This window comes from Dipodomys spectabilis, unplaced genomic scaffold (assembly GCF_019054845.1).
Source record: "Dipodomys spectabilis isolate Male_0828 unplaced genomic scaffold, ASM1905484v1 ptg000783l, whole genome shotgun sequence".
Taxonomy (NCBI): domain Eukaryota; kingdom Metazoa; phylum Chordata; class Mammalia; order Rodentia; family Heteromyidae; genus Dipodomys; species Dipodomys spectabilis.
Genome location: NW_024871460.1, coordinates 21,535,833 through 21,552,463, shown reverse-complemented (window position 1 = coordinate 21,552,463; position 16,631 = coordinate 21,535,833). Strand labels below are relative to the sequence as shown.

At 43.4% G+C, this 16,631-nt stretch overlaps 1 protein-coding gene across 1 annotated transcript in view; it reads left to right on the top strand.

Annotated features, from left to right (window-relative positions):
* Nucleotides 1-12,374, top strand: part of Laptm4b (lysosomal protein transmembrane 4 beta) — a 53,014-nt gene extending 40,640 nt beyond the window's left edge. Inside the window, exon 7 of the mRNA XM_042673125.1 lies at nt 11,217-12,374. Within this exon, the coding sequence (XP_042529059.1) occupies nt 11,217-11,300 (84 nt within the window). The 3' untranslated portion in view covers nt 11,301-12,374. The remainder of the gene's footprint in view (nt 1-11,216) is intronic.
* Nucleotides 12,375-16,631: the final 4,257 nt, after the last annotated feature.

Here is a 16,631-nt window from a genome sequence, read left to right as displayed (position 1 = left end):
CTGTGATTTCTCATGATGCAGTAACACATTTTTTTTGGCATTTGGTCCATTTAATAGAGTATTTTCTTACTTTCTACATACCTGGAAGTGCCTGGATGCTTTTCCCAGGATTTGGCTCTCTTATGAGTAGTTTTCAGGATTTCACCAGTCAGAGGAAGAAAGTGAGAAAAAAAAGGAAGGTTAAAAGAAAACTTGGGACAGATGCCCGTAGCTCATGCCTGCAACCCTAACTCCTAGTAGGAGAGTGAGATGTAAGGATCCTGGTTCAGAGCCAGCCTGGGCAGGAAAGTCCATGAAACTTCAGTAAACTACAAAAAAGCCAGATGTACAGCTGTGTGGTTGAAGTGGAAGAGTGCTTGCCTTGAGCAAAAGAAACTCAGGGAGGGGCTAGGAAGGTGGCTCAGTGGTAGAGCGCTTGCCTTGCATGCATGAGGCCCTGGGTTCGATTCCTCAGCATCATATAAGCAAAAAGAAAAAAAGCCCGAAGTGGTGCTATGGCTCAAGTGGTAGAGCTCTAGCCTTGAGCTGAAGAGCTGAGGGACAGCGCTCAGGCCCAGAGTTTATTCCCCACAACTGGACCAAAAAAAAGAAACTCAGGGAGAGCACCCAGGCCCCTGAGTTCAAGTCTCAGAACCAGTCCTATCACCCCTCTCCCCCTGCCCAAAAGCAAACTTTGTACCACCAAGGCATCAGCCTCATTTAAATATTGTGTTAGGTAGTTCCCTGTAATGTATTCACTCCATCTTCCCAACCTGCCTAGTGTGCACACAGTCCAATAGATTTGCTGTCGGTTGTAATATAAAAAGCATCAAGGGGGGCTGGGAAGGTGGCTCAGTGGTAGAGCGCTTACCTTGCATGCCTGAGGCCCTGGGTTCGATTCCTCAGCACCACATAAGCAAAAAGAAAAAAGCCAGAAGTGGTGCTATGGCTCAAGTGGTAGCATGCTAGCCTTGAGCTGAAGAAGCTGAGGGACAGCACCTAGGCCCAGAGTTCAGGCCCCACGACTGGACCCCCCAAAAAAAATTAAAAAAAAAAAAAAAAGTATCAAGGGTAAGATTGGAGTAGATACTTCCTGAGATCTTTTTTGGGAAATGTAGCTGTCATAGTGCCTGACACTAACTCAGCTCTTAAATCTTTACATTATTCTTCCATAAGTATAATGGTTTTTGTTTAAGTGTCATGTTTTTCTGGAAATTAACATAGAACCTGCTTTCTTTAATCACATACTCTTTAAATAGTCATTGATTTTATTATCGGATATATATAGGAGGCATTGAATTTCATGTTTTAACATTTTAGAAAGGGTTTCTAGTAATTTATAGCAAAAGCATTCAGCTTAAAGTTTGGTTTAAAAGGGTATATCTGTAGGTAAAATGTTTTTTGTTTTGGGTCTAATCGTGGGCCTGACCTCTTGGCCTTGGCGCTGTCCCTCAGCTCTTCAGCTCAAGGATAGTGCTCTACCACTTGAGCCACAGCGCCACTTCCGGTTTTTTTCTTTTTGCTTATGTGGTGCTGAGGAATCGAACCCAGGGCCTCAGGCATGCAAGGCAAGCTCTCTAGCACTAAGCCACGTTTCCAGCCCCAAATGTTTATATTATTTATTTAAATTATTACAGGCAGTATAACGGCAGAGGAAAGGTTTAATATAGGGTCTGGGCATGTGGCTTAGCCTAGCATGCATGAAACCCTGGGCTTGAATCCTTAGTACCACATAAACAGAAAAGCCAGAAGTTGTGCTGTGGCTCAAGTGGTAGAGTACTAGCCTTGAGCAAAAAGAAGCTCAGGGACATTGCTCAGGCTAAATTTACCACTCTCCCTCCCACACACAAAAAGCAGCATATAGAAATTCGTATTATGGTTAGAGAAATGAAGAGACCAAGCTTGTAGACATAGATTGCATTATAATAGAAAATTAAACAGTTGATTTGTTGGGTACTATGCAAAGAAATCTCTCCTTTTTTTCTTTTTCTTTTTGCCAATCCTGGGGAACTCAGGGCCTGGGCATTGTCAGCATTGTCCCTGAGCTTCTTTTGCTCAAGGCTAGTAATCTACCACTTGAGCCACAGTGCCACCTCTAGTTCTTCTGTGGTTCTGAGGAATTAAACCCAGGGATTTATGCATGCTAGGCAAGCACTCTACCACTGACCTACATTGCCAGCCCCCTCTCCTTTTTCTTAATGTAAGAGAGGGAGAGAAGGCAGAGACGAATATGAGGAAGTAGAAAATAGGTCCAACGGGGCAAGAGATTCTGTGATTCCTGTCTCTGGACTGATGTTGGAGTGCAGAAGAGATGTGTACAGTAGGGGGCGTAGTATACTTAGGTTTCAGGCTTGGGGGACATGGATAAGAAGCAGTTATTTTGCTTACAAATCTTAAGTCAAGCTTATATTCAACAGATTATATAATTTGGTTTTCCTGTAGTTCCTGACACAAAGCTCTTAAAATCCTTGATATTTTCTGAGTAGTAGGAATGTCTTTTCTAATTAGCCAAGTGTTTCTTTAAAAGTATTTCGAATCAGCCGGGTATGGTGGCTCACGCCTGTAATCCTAGCTGGGAGGCTGAGATCTGAGGATCATGGGTCAAAGCCAGCCTGGGCAGGAAGTCTGTGAGACTCTTATTTCCAATAAACCACTAAAAAACCGGAAGTGGCACTGTGGCTCAAGTGGTAGAGTGCTCGCTTTGAGCTGAAGAGCTGAGGGATAGCGCCCAAGCCCCACAACCGACCCCCCCCCCCAAAAAAAAAATTCAAATCATTTATTTTGGTTTTGCTTGTATGTGATGAAACTCAGGGTCTTGTACATGCCAAACAAGTGTTGGTCTTCCTGTGGTTCCTGACACAAAACTCCTAAAATCCTTGGTATTTTCTGAGTAGTAGGAATGTCTTTTGTTCTAATTAGCCAACTGTTTCCTTAAAAGTATTTCAAATCATTTATTTTGGTTTTGTTTGTATGTGATGAAACTCAGGGTCTTGTACATGTCAAACAAGTATTCTACCACTGATTTACAACCTCAACCACCAGATTAGGCAACTGTTAGTCTTCTGGATATTTAGGAAAGGCCAAATCATGATTAAAAGCCTGGAGCTTTCAGCCTTACTTTCATCTCCTGGGACGGGTAGAAGAGCTGAGTATTGAATTAATAATCCATCATGTTGTATGATGAAGCCTCCATAAAAATCTCTGAACACTGCAATTTAAAGTGCTTCCAAGTTGGTAAACAGGGATTGTGTTTCTTATTCTGTGGTGACAGAAACTCCCTTTTTCTTCCTAATCTGTAAAACAAACCTGTATGTCTATATTTCCTTTTATGTATGTATATGTATTTCATTTTCATTTCCTTTCATGTTTATGAGCTGTCTGAGCAAGTTATCAAATCTGAGGAGAAGGGGTCACAGCGGACCCAACTTGTAGCAAAGGCAAAGGCATACAGAAACATGGGTAGCCTTATCTTTTTTTTTTCTTTCTTTCTTTTATCTTCTGTCGGTCATAGGGCCTGAACTCTGGGTACTGTCCCTCTGTTCTTCAGCTCAAGGCTTTACCACTTGAGCCATAGCTCCACTTCTGGCTTTTTCTGCTTAAGGGGTCCTGAGGAATCGAACCCAGGGCTTCATGCATGCAAGGCAAGCACTCTGCCACTGAGCTACCTTCCCAACCCATAGCCTTACTTCTTGAAGAAGGACTAGTACTTGGAATTGGCATCTGAAGTTGTGGCAGCCTGTGGGATAAAGCCCCAACTCATCCAGAGAGCTGGAGAATTGGTCATTGTGCGAAGAAACAGTTTGTGTTAGAAACAAAGTATTTAATGACAAGCACTCTATCACTAGGTCACATTCCCAGACCGCCAATAGGTTTTAAATTTTTTATTTTCAGAAATAAAAGCAGGTTTCAGATTACCCTTCTAATAACATTAGTTTCAGCCACTTACACCTCTTTTCTTGAGGCTAGAGAAGGGGGTGGAGTTGAGATTGCTGTGGTTGTCTGTGTGTTCTGTGAAGGAGATTTGAGGGAATGTTGATGCATTATAAACAGATGGAGATCTCAGGAGCCACTTATGCTTATGCTTCCCACCTCTCCCTTATAAAGGAACAAATAGTACTGCAACCCCCTCCAAAAAAATCTACTAGTAGTGTTATTTTCTAATGTTCTACATTTGCAAAGAATAGTGAAGTAGTTGATTTCATAGGAACAATGTATGTGTGCCCACAGGAGTGTCTTGTGATGGATACCTAAGCTTTCAAGTTGTAAGAACCAGTGGTTTGTTTGTTTGGTTGGTTGGTTTTGGTCGGTCCTGGGGCTTGAACTCTGGGTCTGGGCGCTTTCCTTGAACTCTTTAGCTAAAGGTGAGTGCTCTACTGCTTGAACCACAGCACCACTTCTGGTTTTCTAGTGGTTTATTAGAGATAAGAGTCAAAGAGTTTCCTGCTTGGGCTGGCTTTGAACTGTGATCCTCAGATCTCAGCCTCCTGAGTAGCTAGGATTACAGGCGTGAGCCACCGGTGCCTGGCTGTTCAGGTTATTTAAGATCTGAGAATAGAGATCTGAAGTCAGCCTGAGAAGACAAATCTGAGGCTTTTCTGGCCAAAAGCCCAAAGTGGAAATGTGGCTCAAGAAACACACATGTACACACATATGAACGTACCTTAGCGTGCAATTTCAGGAGACTCCTACATTCTTTGGAGTACATATGCGGATCTCCAAGATCCTATGAGCATAGTCAGCATATTATATATTTTTGTGACTATCTGAAAACATTTGTATAATGTAAAAATGCCTTTGGGAGGGCTGGAAACATGGCATAGTGCTAGAGAGCTTGCCTTGCATGCCTGAGGCCCTGGGTTCGATTCCTCAGCACCACCTAAGCAAAAAGAAAAAAGCTGGAAGTGGCGCTGTGGCACAAGTGGTAGAGTGCTACCCTTGAGCTGAAGAGTTGAGGGACAGCGTCCAGGCTCAGAGTTCAGACCCCACGACTGGACCCCAAAAAACAAAAAAATCTTTGGGAATAAAATTCCAGCAACTATAGAATTCCACAAAAGCCTTTTCTTCTGGGGCTTGAACTCAGGGCCTGGACACTGTTCTTGAGCTTTCTTTTTTCCTCTAGGCTACCTCTGCCACTTGAGCCACAGCTCCACTTCTGAAATTTTGGAAGTTAGTTGGAGGTAAGAAGCTCACTGACTTTCCTGCCTAGGCTGGCTTTGAATTGAGATCCTCAGGTCTTAGCCTCCTAAGTAACTAGGATTACCTATATGAGCCACCAATGCCCAGGCACAAAAGTATTTAGTGGCTGAAGTCTTAATTACAGTGTAATTGTAGTACCTACATATTTCCTGTGTTTTTGTTTAAAAGAGAGAGAGAGAGAATGTGTGTGTGTGTGTCCGTGTCCCCTGAGGCTTGAATCCAAGGCCTGTACTCAGCTTTTTCACTCAAGGCTGATGCTGTAACTTAAGCCAAACATGTTCCAGCACCTTGTGGTTAATTGGTGATAGTTTTGACAATTCATTGTCTGCCAGGGCTAATTTTGATCCATGATCCTTAGAGCTTACTCTCCTTATAGACATGAGTCACCAATGGGTACCTAATTTTTAACTTTTGTTTTGTTGCTGGTACTAGAGCTTGAACTCAGTGCCTGGGGCTTGAGCCTCAGCACTTGGACACTGTCTCTTAGCTTTTTTTTTTTTTTTTAACTTAAGGCTGGCACTGTATTGGTGAGGCACATCTCTACTTCAGGTTTTTGGTAGTTAATTGGAGATGAGAGTCTCACGGACTTTCCAGTCCTAGCTGGCTTCAAACCACAATCCTCATTGCGGCCTTCTGAATAGCATAGCTAGGATTACAGGCATGACCCACCCCAGATTTATAGCCTTTTCATCTGTGTGGAAGGGTCACCTGTCCTCCTTACTCTAAAGCTGAGATTGCTGAGACACCCTCCAAGGCTCATACTTAGATTTGAATTTGGTTGTGTTGAATGTTGCCTGGAATAAAGCAGACTGTTGTAATTGTGGTTAACTGCAAACTTGTAAAATTGTCAGAATAATTGAGCCTTCACCAATTTTATTAGTCTATTTTCTATTAATTGACCTTAAACTTTTTCCTCAGATGTATAAATATTTTATTGCTCTTTGCAGAAAAGTGTTAACATGGTCCTCAGTGCTAATAGAATGGCAATCTTTACCTGTAACCCTTCTTTCCTTACCCTTAACCCTTTCTTTCAGTCAGCACTAGTATATCCACATCATTTAGATAAGGAGATGACGCTGTGTCTTCATGAATTTAGGATCAATTCCATCTGGAGAACTTTTGAAAGTAATGCATAGCAAGAGGTGTCACGTAAGGAATATTTTACGGTCAGCATTTACTGTGCAGTGATAATGAACCCAAATATGACAGGATGCCAGCTGCTTCAGTGGCAGGAAGACTTCCTCTACTTGACTTTGCATCACAGGTGGAAAGCAATAGGATAATTCAGAGAAAAGGCTATCAACATATTAAAGTACTAATTGGCAGCGAAACCTGAATTTGAGGATAGGACCAGATTACTAAATTCATTATGAAAGCCTTATATGACAAGCCGAAGGCAGATTTGCACCATTAAAAAAAACATTGTATGAACATTTTGGAGGATTTGTCTTGAGTGTTGAATTTTGTTCCAAAAGATTTTAACTGTGTGTGTGTGTGTGTGTGTGTGTGTGTGTGTGTGTGTGTGTGTGTGTGTGTGTGTGAAAATTGTCTTTTTTGTCTGGCGCTCGTGGCTCACACCTGTATCCTAGCTACTTAGGAGGATCCTCAAGATCTGAGGATCATGGTTCAAAGCTAGCCCAGGCAGGAAAGTCCACGAGACTGTTCTCTAGTTAACCACCAGAAAATCATAAATGATGCTGTGGCTCAAATGGTAGTGCTTGCCTTGAGCTGAAGAGCTTAGGGACAGTGCCAAGGCCTAGAATTCAAGCCCTTAACATTTCTTTTCTCTCTCTCTCTCTCTTTTTTGGGGGGGGTGGGGTGGGGTAGGGTGAGGGGTGGGTCCATCCTGGATCTTGAACTCGGGCCTGGGTACTTTCCATGAGCTCTTTTGCTCAAGGCTAATGTTCTACTCCTTTGAGCCACAGTGCCATTTCAGGTTTTCTGGTGGTTAACTGGAGAAGAATCTCATGGACTTTCCTGCCCAGGTAAGAGTCTTATCTCCCAAGACTTTCCTGCCCAGGCTTTCTTTGAACCATCATCTTCAGATCTCAGCCTCTGGAGTAGCTAGGATTACAGGGATGAACTACCAGCTTTTAACTTTTTTGTTTTGTTTCGTTTTTTTGTTTTGTTTTTGTTTTTTGGTCCGTTGTGGGGCGTGAACTCTGGGCTTGGGCACTGTCCCTCAGCTCTTCAGGTCAAGGCTAGCGCTCTACCATTTGAGCCACAGCGCCACTTCCGGCTTTTTTCTTTTTGCTTATGTGGTGCTGAAGAATCGAACCCAGGGCCTCATGCATCCAAGGCAAGCACTCTACCACTGAGCCACCTTCCCAGCCCATACTGATCATAGTTACTTCAGCTTCTTACCATCATACATGGCAACTGTACACACATGTGTACTAGAGATATAATTCCTAAGTGGTATGCAGATGCAGAGGAGAACACATATCTCTAATTTGTAGGATTTCTGTAGTGTAACTTCTGGATACAACTTCCTGAGGTTGTACCCAAGGTATTCTCTATACTTGCCTGCCTTCCAGCTGCATCTCTCCCAACACTCCCATAGCAGTTACTATTGCAGATTACTCTGCTTTCGTACCTTTAGGGTGTACTCACTTCTCTGTACACTTCTCTGTACTCTTCCTGTCCACCACCCCTTATCTTCTTGAGAGACCTTCCTCTATTGACCCCTTCCTGAACTGGTTTTCCCTTTTCAACATCCTGTCACACTCCCACACGGATCACATTCCATTTGATTGCTGTTTCCTGCTAAATTGTAAGCCCCTCAGTAGAGGCTCTCAGATCTATATTGCTGTTGCTGTGTGCCCTGAGTGCATACGTGCTGAGCATGTGAGTAGGTCAGAGGTTGGGGAGAACCCTGCAGCTGCCTCCTTGCTTTAGTCTAGGCATCCTGGTCCGTGTGTGTGTGCACACGTGCATGCACACATGTATGTGTACACACTGGTCTTGAGGCCTAAATTTAAGGCCGAGGTGCTGACCTTTTGCTCAAGGCTAGTGTTCTTATCACTGTGTAATTTGGCTCATTGGAGATAAAAGTCTCATAGACTTTCGTGCCCTGGCTGCCTTTAAATTGTAATTCTCAGATCTCAGCCTTCTGAGTAGGTAGGATTATAGGCGTGAACTACTAGCACCCAGCCATGAGTGCTTTTTTGGGGGGGCGGGGAGGGGCTGAACTCTGGGCCTAGGTTCTGTCCCTCAGCTCTTCAGCTCAAGGCTAGTGCCCTACCACTTGAGCCACAGCATCATTTCTAGGTTTTTTCTACATATGTGGTGCTGAGGAATGGACCCCAGGGCCTCATACATGCAAGGCAAGTACTCTACTACTGAGCCAACTTCCCAGCCCTGTGAGTGCATTTTTTTTTTGGTCGGTCATGGGGCTTGAACTCTGGGCCTGGGCGCTGTCGCTCAGCTCTTCAGCTCAAGGCGAGCGCTACCACTTGAGCTACAGTGCCACTTCCAGTTTTCTGGTGGTTTACTGGAGATAGGAGGTCTTTCCTGCCCGGGCTGGCTTTGAACTGGGATTCTCAGATCTCAGCCTCCTGAGTAGCTAGGATTACAGGCGTGAGCCACCGGTGCCGGGCCCTATGAGTGCATTTTATATCTATCTTTCCCTGTCCCTGGGCAACATTTGAACATTTGCCCTAGATTTAATACTTGAAGTATTTAGGACACAGGCACAATATTACTGCTACTTTCTGGAGCAAAGGCCATAAGGCTGATAGGAATATTGTGGCCAGTTGTTATTTATTGCCTGTGGGGTGTTTTGTCAGTTATCCATCTACTGTGTAAGTAAAGTACACAGAGTTAGTGCAGAGGCAGGGCTACTATGTGAGGTTAGGGAGGGAAGACAGGAACTTAAAAACATTTAGTGCTCTGAGGCTCCTAAAGGATACATGAAAACTTACTGAGTGGATGAATATGTTCTACCTTTTAAGCCTAATGATGTAGATAGTAGAAATCATGCCAGGAGTCTTATCTGTTAATATTCTTTCTCTTCCTATGCAGCATTTAAGGTAGAAAAGGTTTAATTTCATTTCTCACTTGAACTCCTAAAAGGAAGGGTCTTTACCTCTTGTACCCACCTTGCTTGTCCCACACTAGATTCATTATACAGTAGTAGGCTAGACATTGGATGATCACTCTTTAAGTTGATTAATTCCATTTTGTTTTCTACTCTAAAGAAAGGCAACAATAGCCAGGTGCTGGTAGCTCACAACTGTAATCCTAAGCTATTCATGAGGCTGGAACCTGAGGATCAGCAGTTCAAAGCCAGCCTATGAAGAAGTTTCTCCAGTTAACCATGAAAAAGGCCAGAAGTGAAGCTAAGGCTCAAGTGATAGAGGACTAGCCTTGAGTACAAAAAGCTCAGATACAGTGCCCAGGCCTTCAGTTCAAGCTCCAGGATGGCTGTCCCCCGCATCCTGCTGAACACATACATACAAAAAGCCAACATCAGCGCCATTAGTATTTTTATGATTGTTTTTAATGGTTTTCTTATTTTAGTGGTTCATAAACAACTAGAAACAATTCTCGTGTGTATGTGCTTAAGATATAAAACCATTTATAGCTGGGCGCTGGTGGCTCGCGCCTGTAATCCTAGCTACTCAAGGAGGCTGAGATCTGAGGATTATGGTTCAAAGCCAGCCTGGGCAGGAAAGACTGTGAGACTCTTGTCTCTAATAAACCACCAGAAAACCGGAAATGGCACTGTAGCTCAAGCGGTAGAGCGCTAGCCTTGAGCTGAAGAGCTGAGGGACAGCGCACAAGCCCAGAGTTCAAGCTCCATTACCGACCAATAAATAAATAAATAAATCATTTATAAATAATATTATATACCACTCAGGTATGGAAAGTGGCTTTCAGACTTCTGCTCCTCAGATTACCCCTATTACAGATGAAGAAACTGAGTTTAAGAAACTGTCTTTTAAGTCTAAGCTGGAAGTAAACCTTTGCATTCCCCACTGAACCTCATGATTGGTTCCTGTGTGTACTCATGCACACACTCAGACAGAATTCCTTTTTCTTCTGCAGTGCCACTGTGCCTTTGTTTTTTTCGGGGGGGGGGGGGGGAGGGGGACATCCGGTCGTGGGGCCTAAACTCTGGGCCTGGGTGCTGTCCCTCAGCTCTTCAGCTCAAGGCAAGCGCTCTACCACTTGAGCCACAGCACCACTTCTGTTTTTTTTCTTTTGCTTATGTGGTGCTGAGGAATTGAACCCAGGGCCTCATGCATGCAAGGCAAGTGCTCTACCACTGAGCCACCTTCCCAGCCCCCCACTGTGCCTTCTTATTCTCAGACATGGCCCTCAGGCACTACAGACGCAGGTAGAAGGAACAGGAAAACTTGGGGAGCTGGAGGTCATGCTCTCTAGTTGCCTTTGGAGGGGTGAAAGAGGATTGCCAGTCTTGGGTCTTGAACTCAGGGCCTGGATGCTACCCCTGGGCTTTTCTGCTCAAGGCTGGTGTTCTACAACACTTAAGTTCTTTTGGTATTTAATTAGAGATAAGAGTTCATAGACTTTTACTTCCTAGGCTGGCTTTGAACTATGATCCTCAGATCTCAACCTTCTGAGTTGGATTACAGACGTGAGCCACACGTGCTTCAGAGGTTTTTTGTTGTTGTTGTTATTTTTCTTTTTAAGATTTCAGGTTGTTCATTAACATTCAAGATGTGTCAGCGGGGCTGGGAAGTTGGCTCAGTGGTAAAGCGCTTGCCTTGCATGCATGAGGCCTTGGGTTTGATTCCTCAGCACCACATAAGCAAAAAGAAAAAAAGCCGGAAGTAGCGCTGTGGCTCAAGTGGTAGAGTGCTAGCCTTGAGCTGAAGAGCTGAGGGACAGCGCCCAGGCCCAGAGTTCAGGCCCCGCGACCGGACCAAAAAAAAAAAAAAGATGTGTCAGCTTAGTAGACAACAATATGGAAAAATACTTAATTGCATAAAGTTTATGCATTAAAGTTAAGCTTCAGAATGGGAGCATACATCTACTTAAAAACACTGACTCTGGTCTTCGGCTTTTCTTCTCAGGTCCTGTTGCCCCCGTACGATGATGCTACTGCTGTAAATGGTTCTGCCAAGGAGCCGCCGCCACCACCTTATGTGTCTGCCTGAGCTGGTGGTGGAGATGGGAGAAGCAGCTCTGCTTTGCAAACATCTGAAAAATAGTTCTGTATGTTTAGTTCCTAGATGAGCTGTTTGAGTTGTCCATTGTTACAATACTATATTTTACAATTTAGTTATGTCGAGACCTTGTGTAGTCTCATATATGTACTTTTAGCTAGAGTTCTGGGGTAGTGTACCTGTGTAGGGTTCTTTCTATAGGAATGGGGTGTAATTGAGATCCATTAGTGTGTTCCTGAAATATAGATAGACTTCAAGCCTCTTTTGTACCTACTCAGTCCCAAAGCTGAGCAATGGGTTAATTTTCCCCCTATCTTCTCTTTCTCATGAAACTGTAAGACAAAATCAAAATTAGATAATGCTTTTTCTTAAACCATTCTAGTATCCTTACAAATCCTCAAAAAAAAAAAGCAAGGAATATTAATTGCTCAGTCATTGCTTTAGTTAGGTAAATAGGCACCCTCATATATATGTTAGAAAGAATGATCGTACTATTTCATAAATGACATTTTAAATTTGCTGGTCAAGGATTTTCTCCATGGGCTGAATTACAAGTATTAAGCAATACTGGACAGTGGATAGCAGAAACTTAATGAGTTCTGGGTGGTGGGGATATCTCCTCTGGTTAGAAGGGAACTGATTAGTGTGGCACTGTCAGAGACCTAATGCCCCTTTTCTTCCAGTTTCCATCCTACCTGATAACTCTCTTTACTAAGTGTCCTGTCCTAACTTGATCCACAAAAGTTATCCACTCACTTTTCAAGGAGAATTTACTCATATGGTAATTTCCTAAATATATGGAGACATGTTTCCTTTTTTTCCTATAAGGTCCATTCTGCTACTTTGAATTTCCAGGTATGCCTAGTCATCTTTACAACGTTCAGGCTTTAGAAAAAAATGAAGAAGGTGATTTTCTTTGTGGAATGCTTTTGTCTTGATTGCTTGAATTGAAAGGACTTTTATGTGTTCATATTAAAAAAGTTCTCTTGCTTGTTTGTTGTTGAATATGCTGTAAATGAAGGCTTTTACAATTAAACTGACGTTTGTCCATATCTAAGAAAATAACCTTTGTCACTGTGGTGATTGGGCCTAGGAACTGTTCCTTCCTGTCCACACAGGGCCACATAGCATGGTGGCTCACCTGGCATGCTTTGGCTCATTTCACACAAAACTGGTTTTTAGTATTGTTTTACTTTCATTTTCCTTTTTTGGTATGGGGTTTGAACTTGGGATCTATGGTTTTCATAAAGATAATTATCCAAAGAGAACTAATTTGTGATTGTATGTGCATCTGTGCATGCATGTGTGCCAGTCCTGGGGCATGAATTTAGGGCCTGGGCACTGTGAGCTTTTCCACTCAAGGCTAGTGCTCTGCCACTTGAGCCACAGCTCCACTTCGAACTTTTTTAGTGGTTAATGGGAAATGAGTCTCCTGTCCCAGCTGGATTCAAACCATGATCCTCAGATCTCAGCCTATTGATTATTTAGGATTCTGGGCAATGACACTGGCACCTGCCTGGTTTTAGTATTTCATTGATTGTTAGCCAGGCACTAGTAGCTTACACCTGTAATCCTAGTTACTTAGAAGTCTGAGATCTGAGGATTGTGGTTCAAAGCCAGCCTGAGTAGCAAAGTCTCTATGAGATTCGTATTTCCAATCAACTACTCAAAAAAAGCCAGAAGTGGCACTGTGGCTCAAGTGATAGAGTGTTAGCCTTGAACACAAAGAGACTCAGGGACAGAACCCAGGTTCTCAGTTCAAGCCCCAGAACTGGCAACAACAACAAAAAAAAAACACCTGTTCCCTTAAAGCTTTACATCCATAAGATTCACACAATTAGACAACTTCATATACTTTCCTTCCCCGGGCTGGTTTTGAACTGTGATCCTCAGCTCTTAGCCTCCTGAGTGGCTAGGATTATAGGCATGAGCCACTGGTGTCTGGCTAGATATATATTTGAGATAATCCTGATGTGCAAACTAAGCAATCATGACAAAGGAAACTAATGACTATAAAAACTTCTTTTCCTTCAAAAGTTATATTACTTTTTGCAACCTGTCTGGAAACTGACTTAGTTATCATACTGCAATGCTGTCTGCCAGTGAACAGGCCCAGGTTCTGGAGAGGACAGAGCAGGTGTCTTTGCCAAGCTGTTGAAAACACAGCTCAAGCAGAACTGCCAGTGGAAAGGTATTTCAGTCCTTACCTCCAGACCCAGCAAGACTCCAGACCAAAAATAGTGCTAATGGCTGTGCAAAATGGGCATTGGCCGCTCAGATACATGTTCTAAAAGAGAAGGAAAAAGGAGGCATTCTGTAGGGATGTCTCCATACCCATGGAATGCACTTCAAGTGTTGGCACACTAGCCAAGAGCCCTGCTGAATGGCTCACAGCGTGTGGATGCCTGCCAGATCTGTCTGGCTTCTTGTCCCTGGAAGTCCTTGCCCCAAGACAGCAAGCAAGAAGCTGATGCTTGACCAACCCAGAAAATGTTACATTAAAGCAAAAGCTCTAGAGCCTTGAGTGGAATCCTAATTAGGAAGAACAGCTGCTGCTTAAGGAAGAAGAGTTTGTTTTTGTCGGCCCTAGGGCTTGAAATCAGTCCCAGAGCTGCTTTTGCTCAAGGCTAGCATTCTATCATTGAGCCAGGGCACCACTTCTGGCTTTTTGTTTATGTGGTACTGAGGAATGGAACCAAGGGCTTTATACATGCTAGGCAAGCACTTTCCAGTCCCAGGAAGAAGAGTCTGGTTTTAAGTGGTAGCATGGTGGACTTGAGCTATTTGTTTCATTTTATACTTTCAATCCTAGCTAGTCAGCTAGTTTATTTCAGCCTATGATTAATTGATCCTGATGATTCAGGGCCTTAAGTAGCTGTCATATTGTGGCATTGGGTACAACAACACTGCCTAGCTTACCATACGCCCCAGAAGCAGCCCATGATTAATTGACCCTGTTGATTTAGGGCCTTAAGTAGCTGTCAGATTGTGGCATTGGGTACAGCATCACTGCTTAGCTTACTATATGCCCCAAAGGAAAGAGGAAGAGACTGGGCTCAGTTATTCCCTGGAGGGCACTAATACAGCCACCTAAAGATGTTGCAGCAGGCCCCACCTCTTAATGCTTCTACCATCTCCCAACAGTGCCAAGCTAGGGACCAGTCCCTTAACACATGGGCCTTTGGAGGACTAAGTTTTTTTTTTGTTTGTTTGTTTTTTAATTAATTTTATTGTCAAGGTGATGTACAGAGGGGTTAGTTTACATTCATGAGGTAGTGAGTACAGTTCTTGTAAAAATTCTTACCCTCCCCCATTTTTCTCCTACTTTCCCTCTCCCATAAGATGTCTCTTTTTTTTTTTTTTTGCCAGTCCTTGGGCTTGAACTCAAGGCCTGAGCACTGTCCCTTAGCTTCTTTTTTTTTTTTTTTTATTTATTGTAAAGATACTATACAGAAGGTTACAGTTATATGAGTGAGGTAATGAGTACACTTCCTATTGAACATTGTTACCCCCTCCATTGTTTTCCCCCTACCTTCCCCGAGGTTTTTTTTTTTTTTTTTTTGATTGTGATTAAGTGATTACATAATTTCCCAAATTTCACAGTATTGTGGAATAATGATGCTCATTTAAAGTCACAAGTTCATTCTAACTTTCCTGGAGCAAATTGTCTATCACAGTCTATAACATATAACGGTGGCCGGGCGCTGGTGGCTCACGCCTGTAATCCTAGCTACTCAGGAGGCTGAGATCTGAGGATCGCGGTTCAAAGCCAGCCCGGGCAGGAGAGACCGTGAGACTCCTCTCTCCAATAAACCACCAGAAAACCGGAAGTGGCGCTGTAGCTTAAGTGGTAGAGCGCTCACCTTGAGCTGAAGAGCTGAGGGACAGTGCCCAGGCCCAGAGTTCAAGCCCCACGACCGACAAAAAAAACAACAACAAAAAACATATAACGGTGTTCACATGTTATACACCATACATGTGATCAGCAGCATGGGGATATTTAGTAGTGGTTTGACCAGATGAGTGGGAGTTCTTTGTTTCTTAAGTCCTGTTAGTTTTGTCGTAGCACCTAACATTTTGGATTTAGCATCTACTTATCAGGGAGACCGTTTGTCTCTTTGCTCTTGGCTTACCTCGCTCAACATGATTCCTTCTAGCTCCATCCATTTCCCTGCAAATGCCATTATTTTGTCATTTCTAATGGCTGCATAATATTCCATTGTGTATAGATACCACAATTTTTGGATCCATTCATCTGTGGTGGGGCATCTAGGTTGTTTCCATATCCTAGCTATTGTGAACAGTGCTGCAATAAATATGGAGGTGCACGTGTCCTTGTATATTGGTTCCTGTTGTTCAGGGTAGATGCCTAGAAGTGGTATGACTGGGTCGTAAGGGAGGTCAATCTTTAGCTTTCTAAGGACTGGAGGACTAAGTTTTAAGAATTTAAGAAATTCTTTGGTATATATCAAGATATTGTTGCAATAAAACTTAAAATTCTGGCAGTACTGGGATTTGGATTTGTTAGGCAAGTGCTTTAATGCTTGAGTCATGCCACCCTCCAGCCTTTTTTATCTTTGAGATAGGGTGTTGTACTTTTTTTTTTTCTTGGTCCTGGTGCTTGAACTCAGGGCCTGGCCTCTGTCCCTTAACCTCTCTGTGCTCAAGGCTAGTGCTGTACCATCTGAGCCACAGTACCACTTCCAGCTTTTTCTGAGTAGTTTATGGAGATAGAGTCTCACGGACTTTCCTGTCCAGGCTGGCTTTGAACCATGACCCTCAGATCTCAGCCTCCCAAGTAGCTGGACTTACAGGCATAAGCTATCAGCACCTAGCAGAGACTTGCAGTTTTCTTTTCTTTTTTTTTTTTTTTTGGATCCGGTCGTGGGGCCTGAACTCTGGGCCTGGGCGCTGTCTCTCAGCTCTTCAACTCAAGGCTAGTGCTCTACCACTTGAGCCACAGTGCCACTTCTGGCTTTTTTCTTTTTGCTTACGTGGTGCTGAGGAATTGAACCCAGGGCCTCATGCATGCAAGGCAAGCGCTCTACCACTGAGCCACCTTCCCAGCCCCAGACTTGCAGTTTTCTATGTGGGCCAGCCTGAACTTCTATTTAAGTTTCCTGCATAGGTGGGATGACAGGTTTGAGCTACCACACTGGCCTAAAGAATTTTAAAACTAACCCATGGTAGGTTAGGTATAAATCACCAGCATTGAGGGGCTGGACTTAGAATTTGTGTCTTTCAGCTGCTACACTGTGATTGAGTTCACATATCCAGGAATGTAACATCTCTGCCCAGCATGCTTGTGAAGTTTGTATTTTA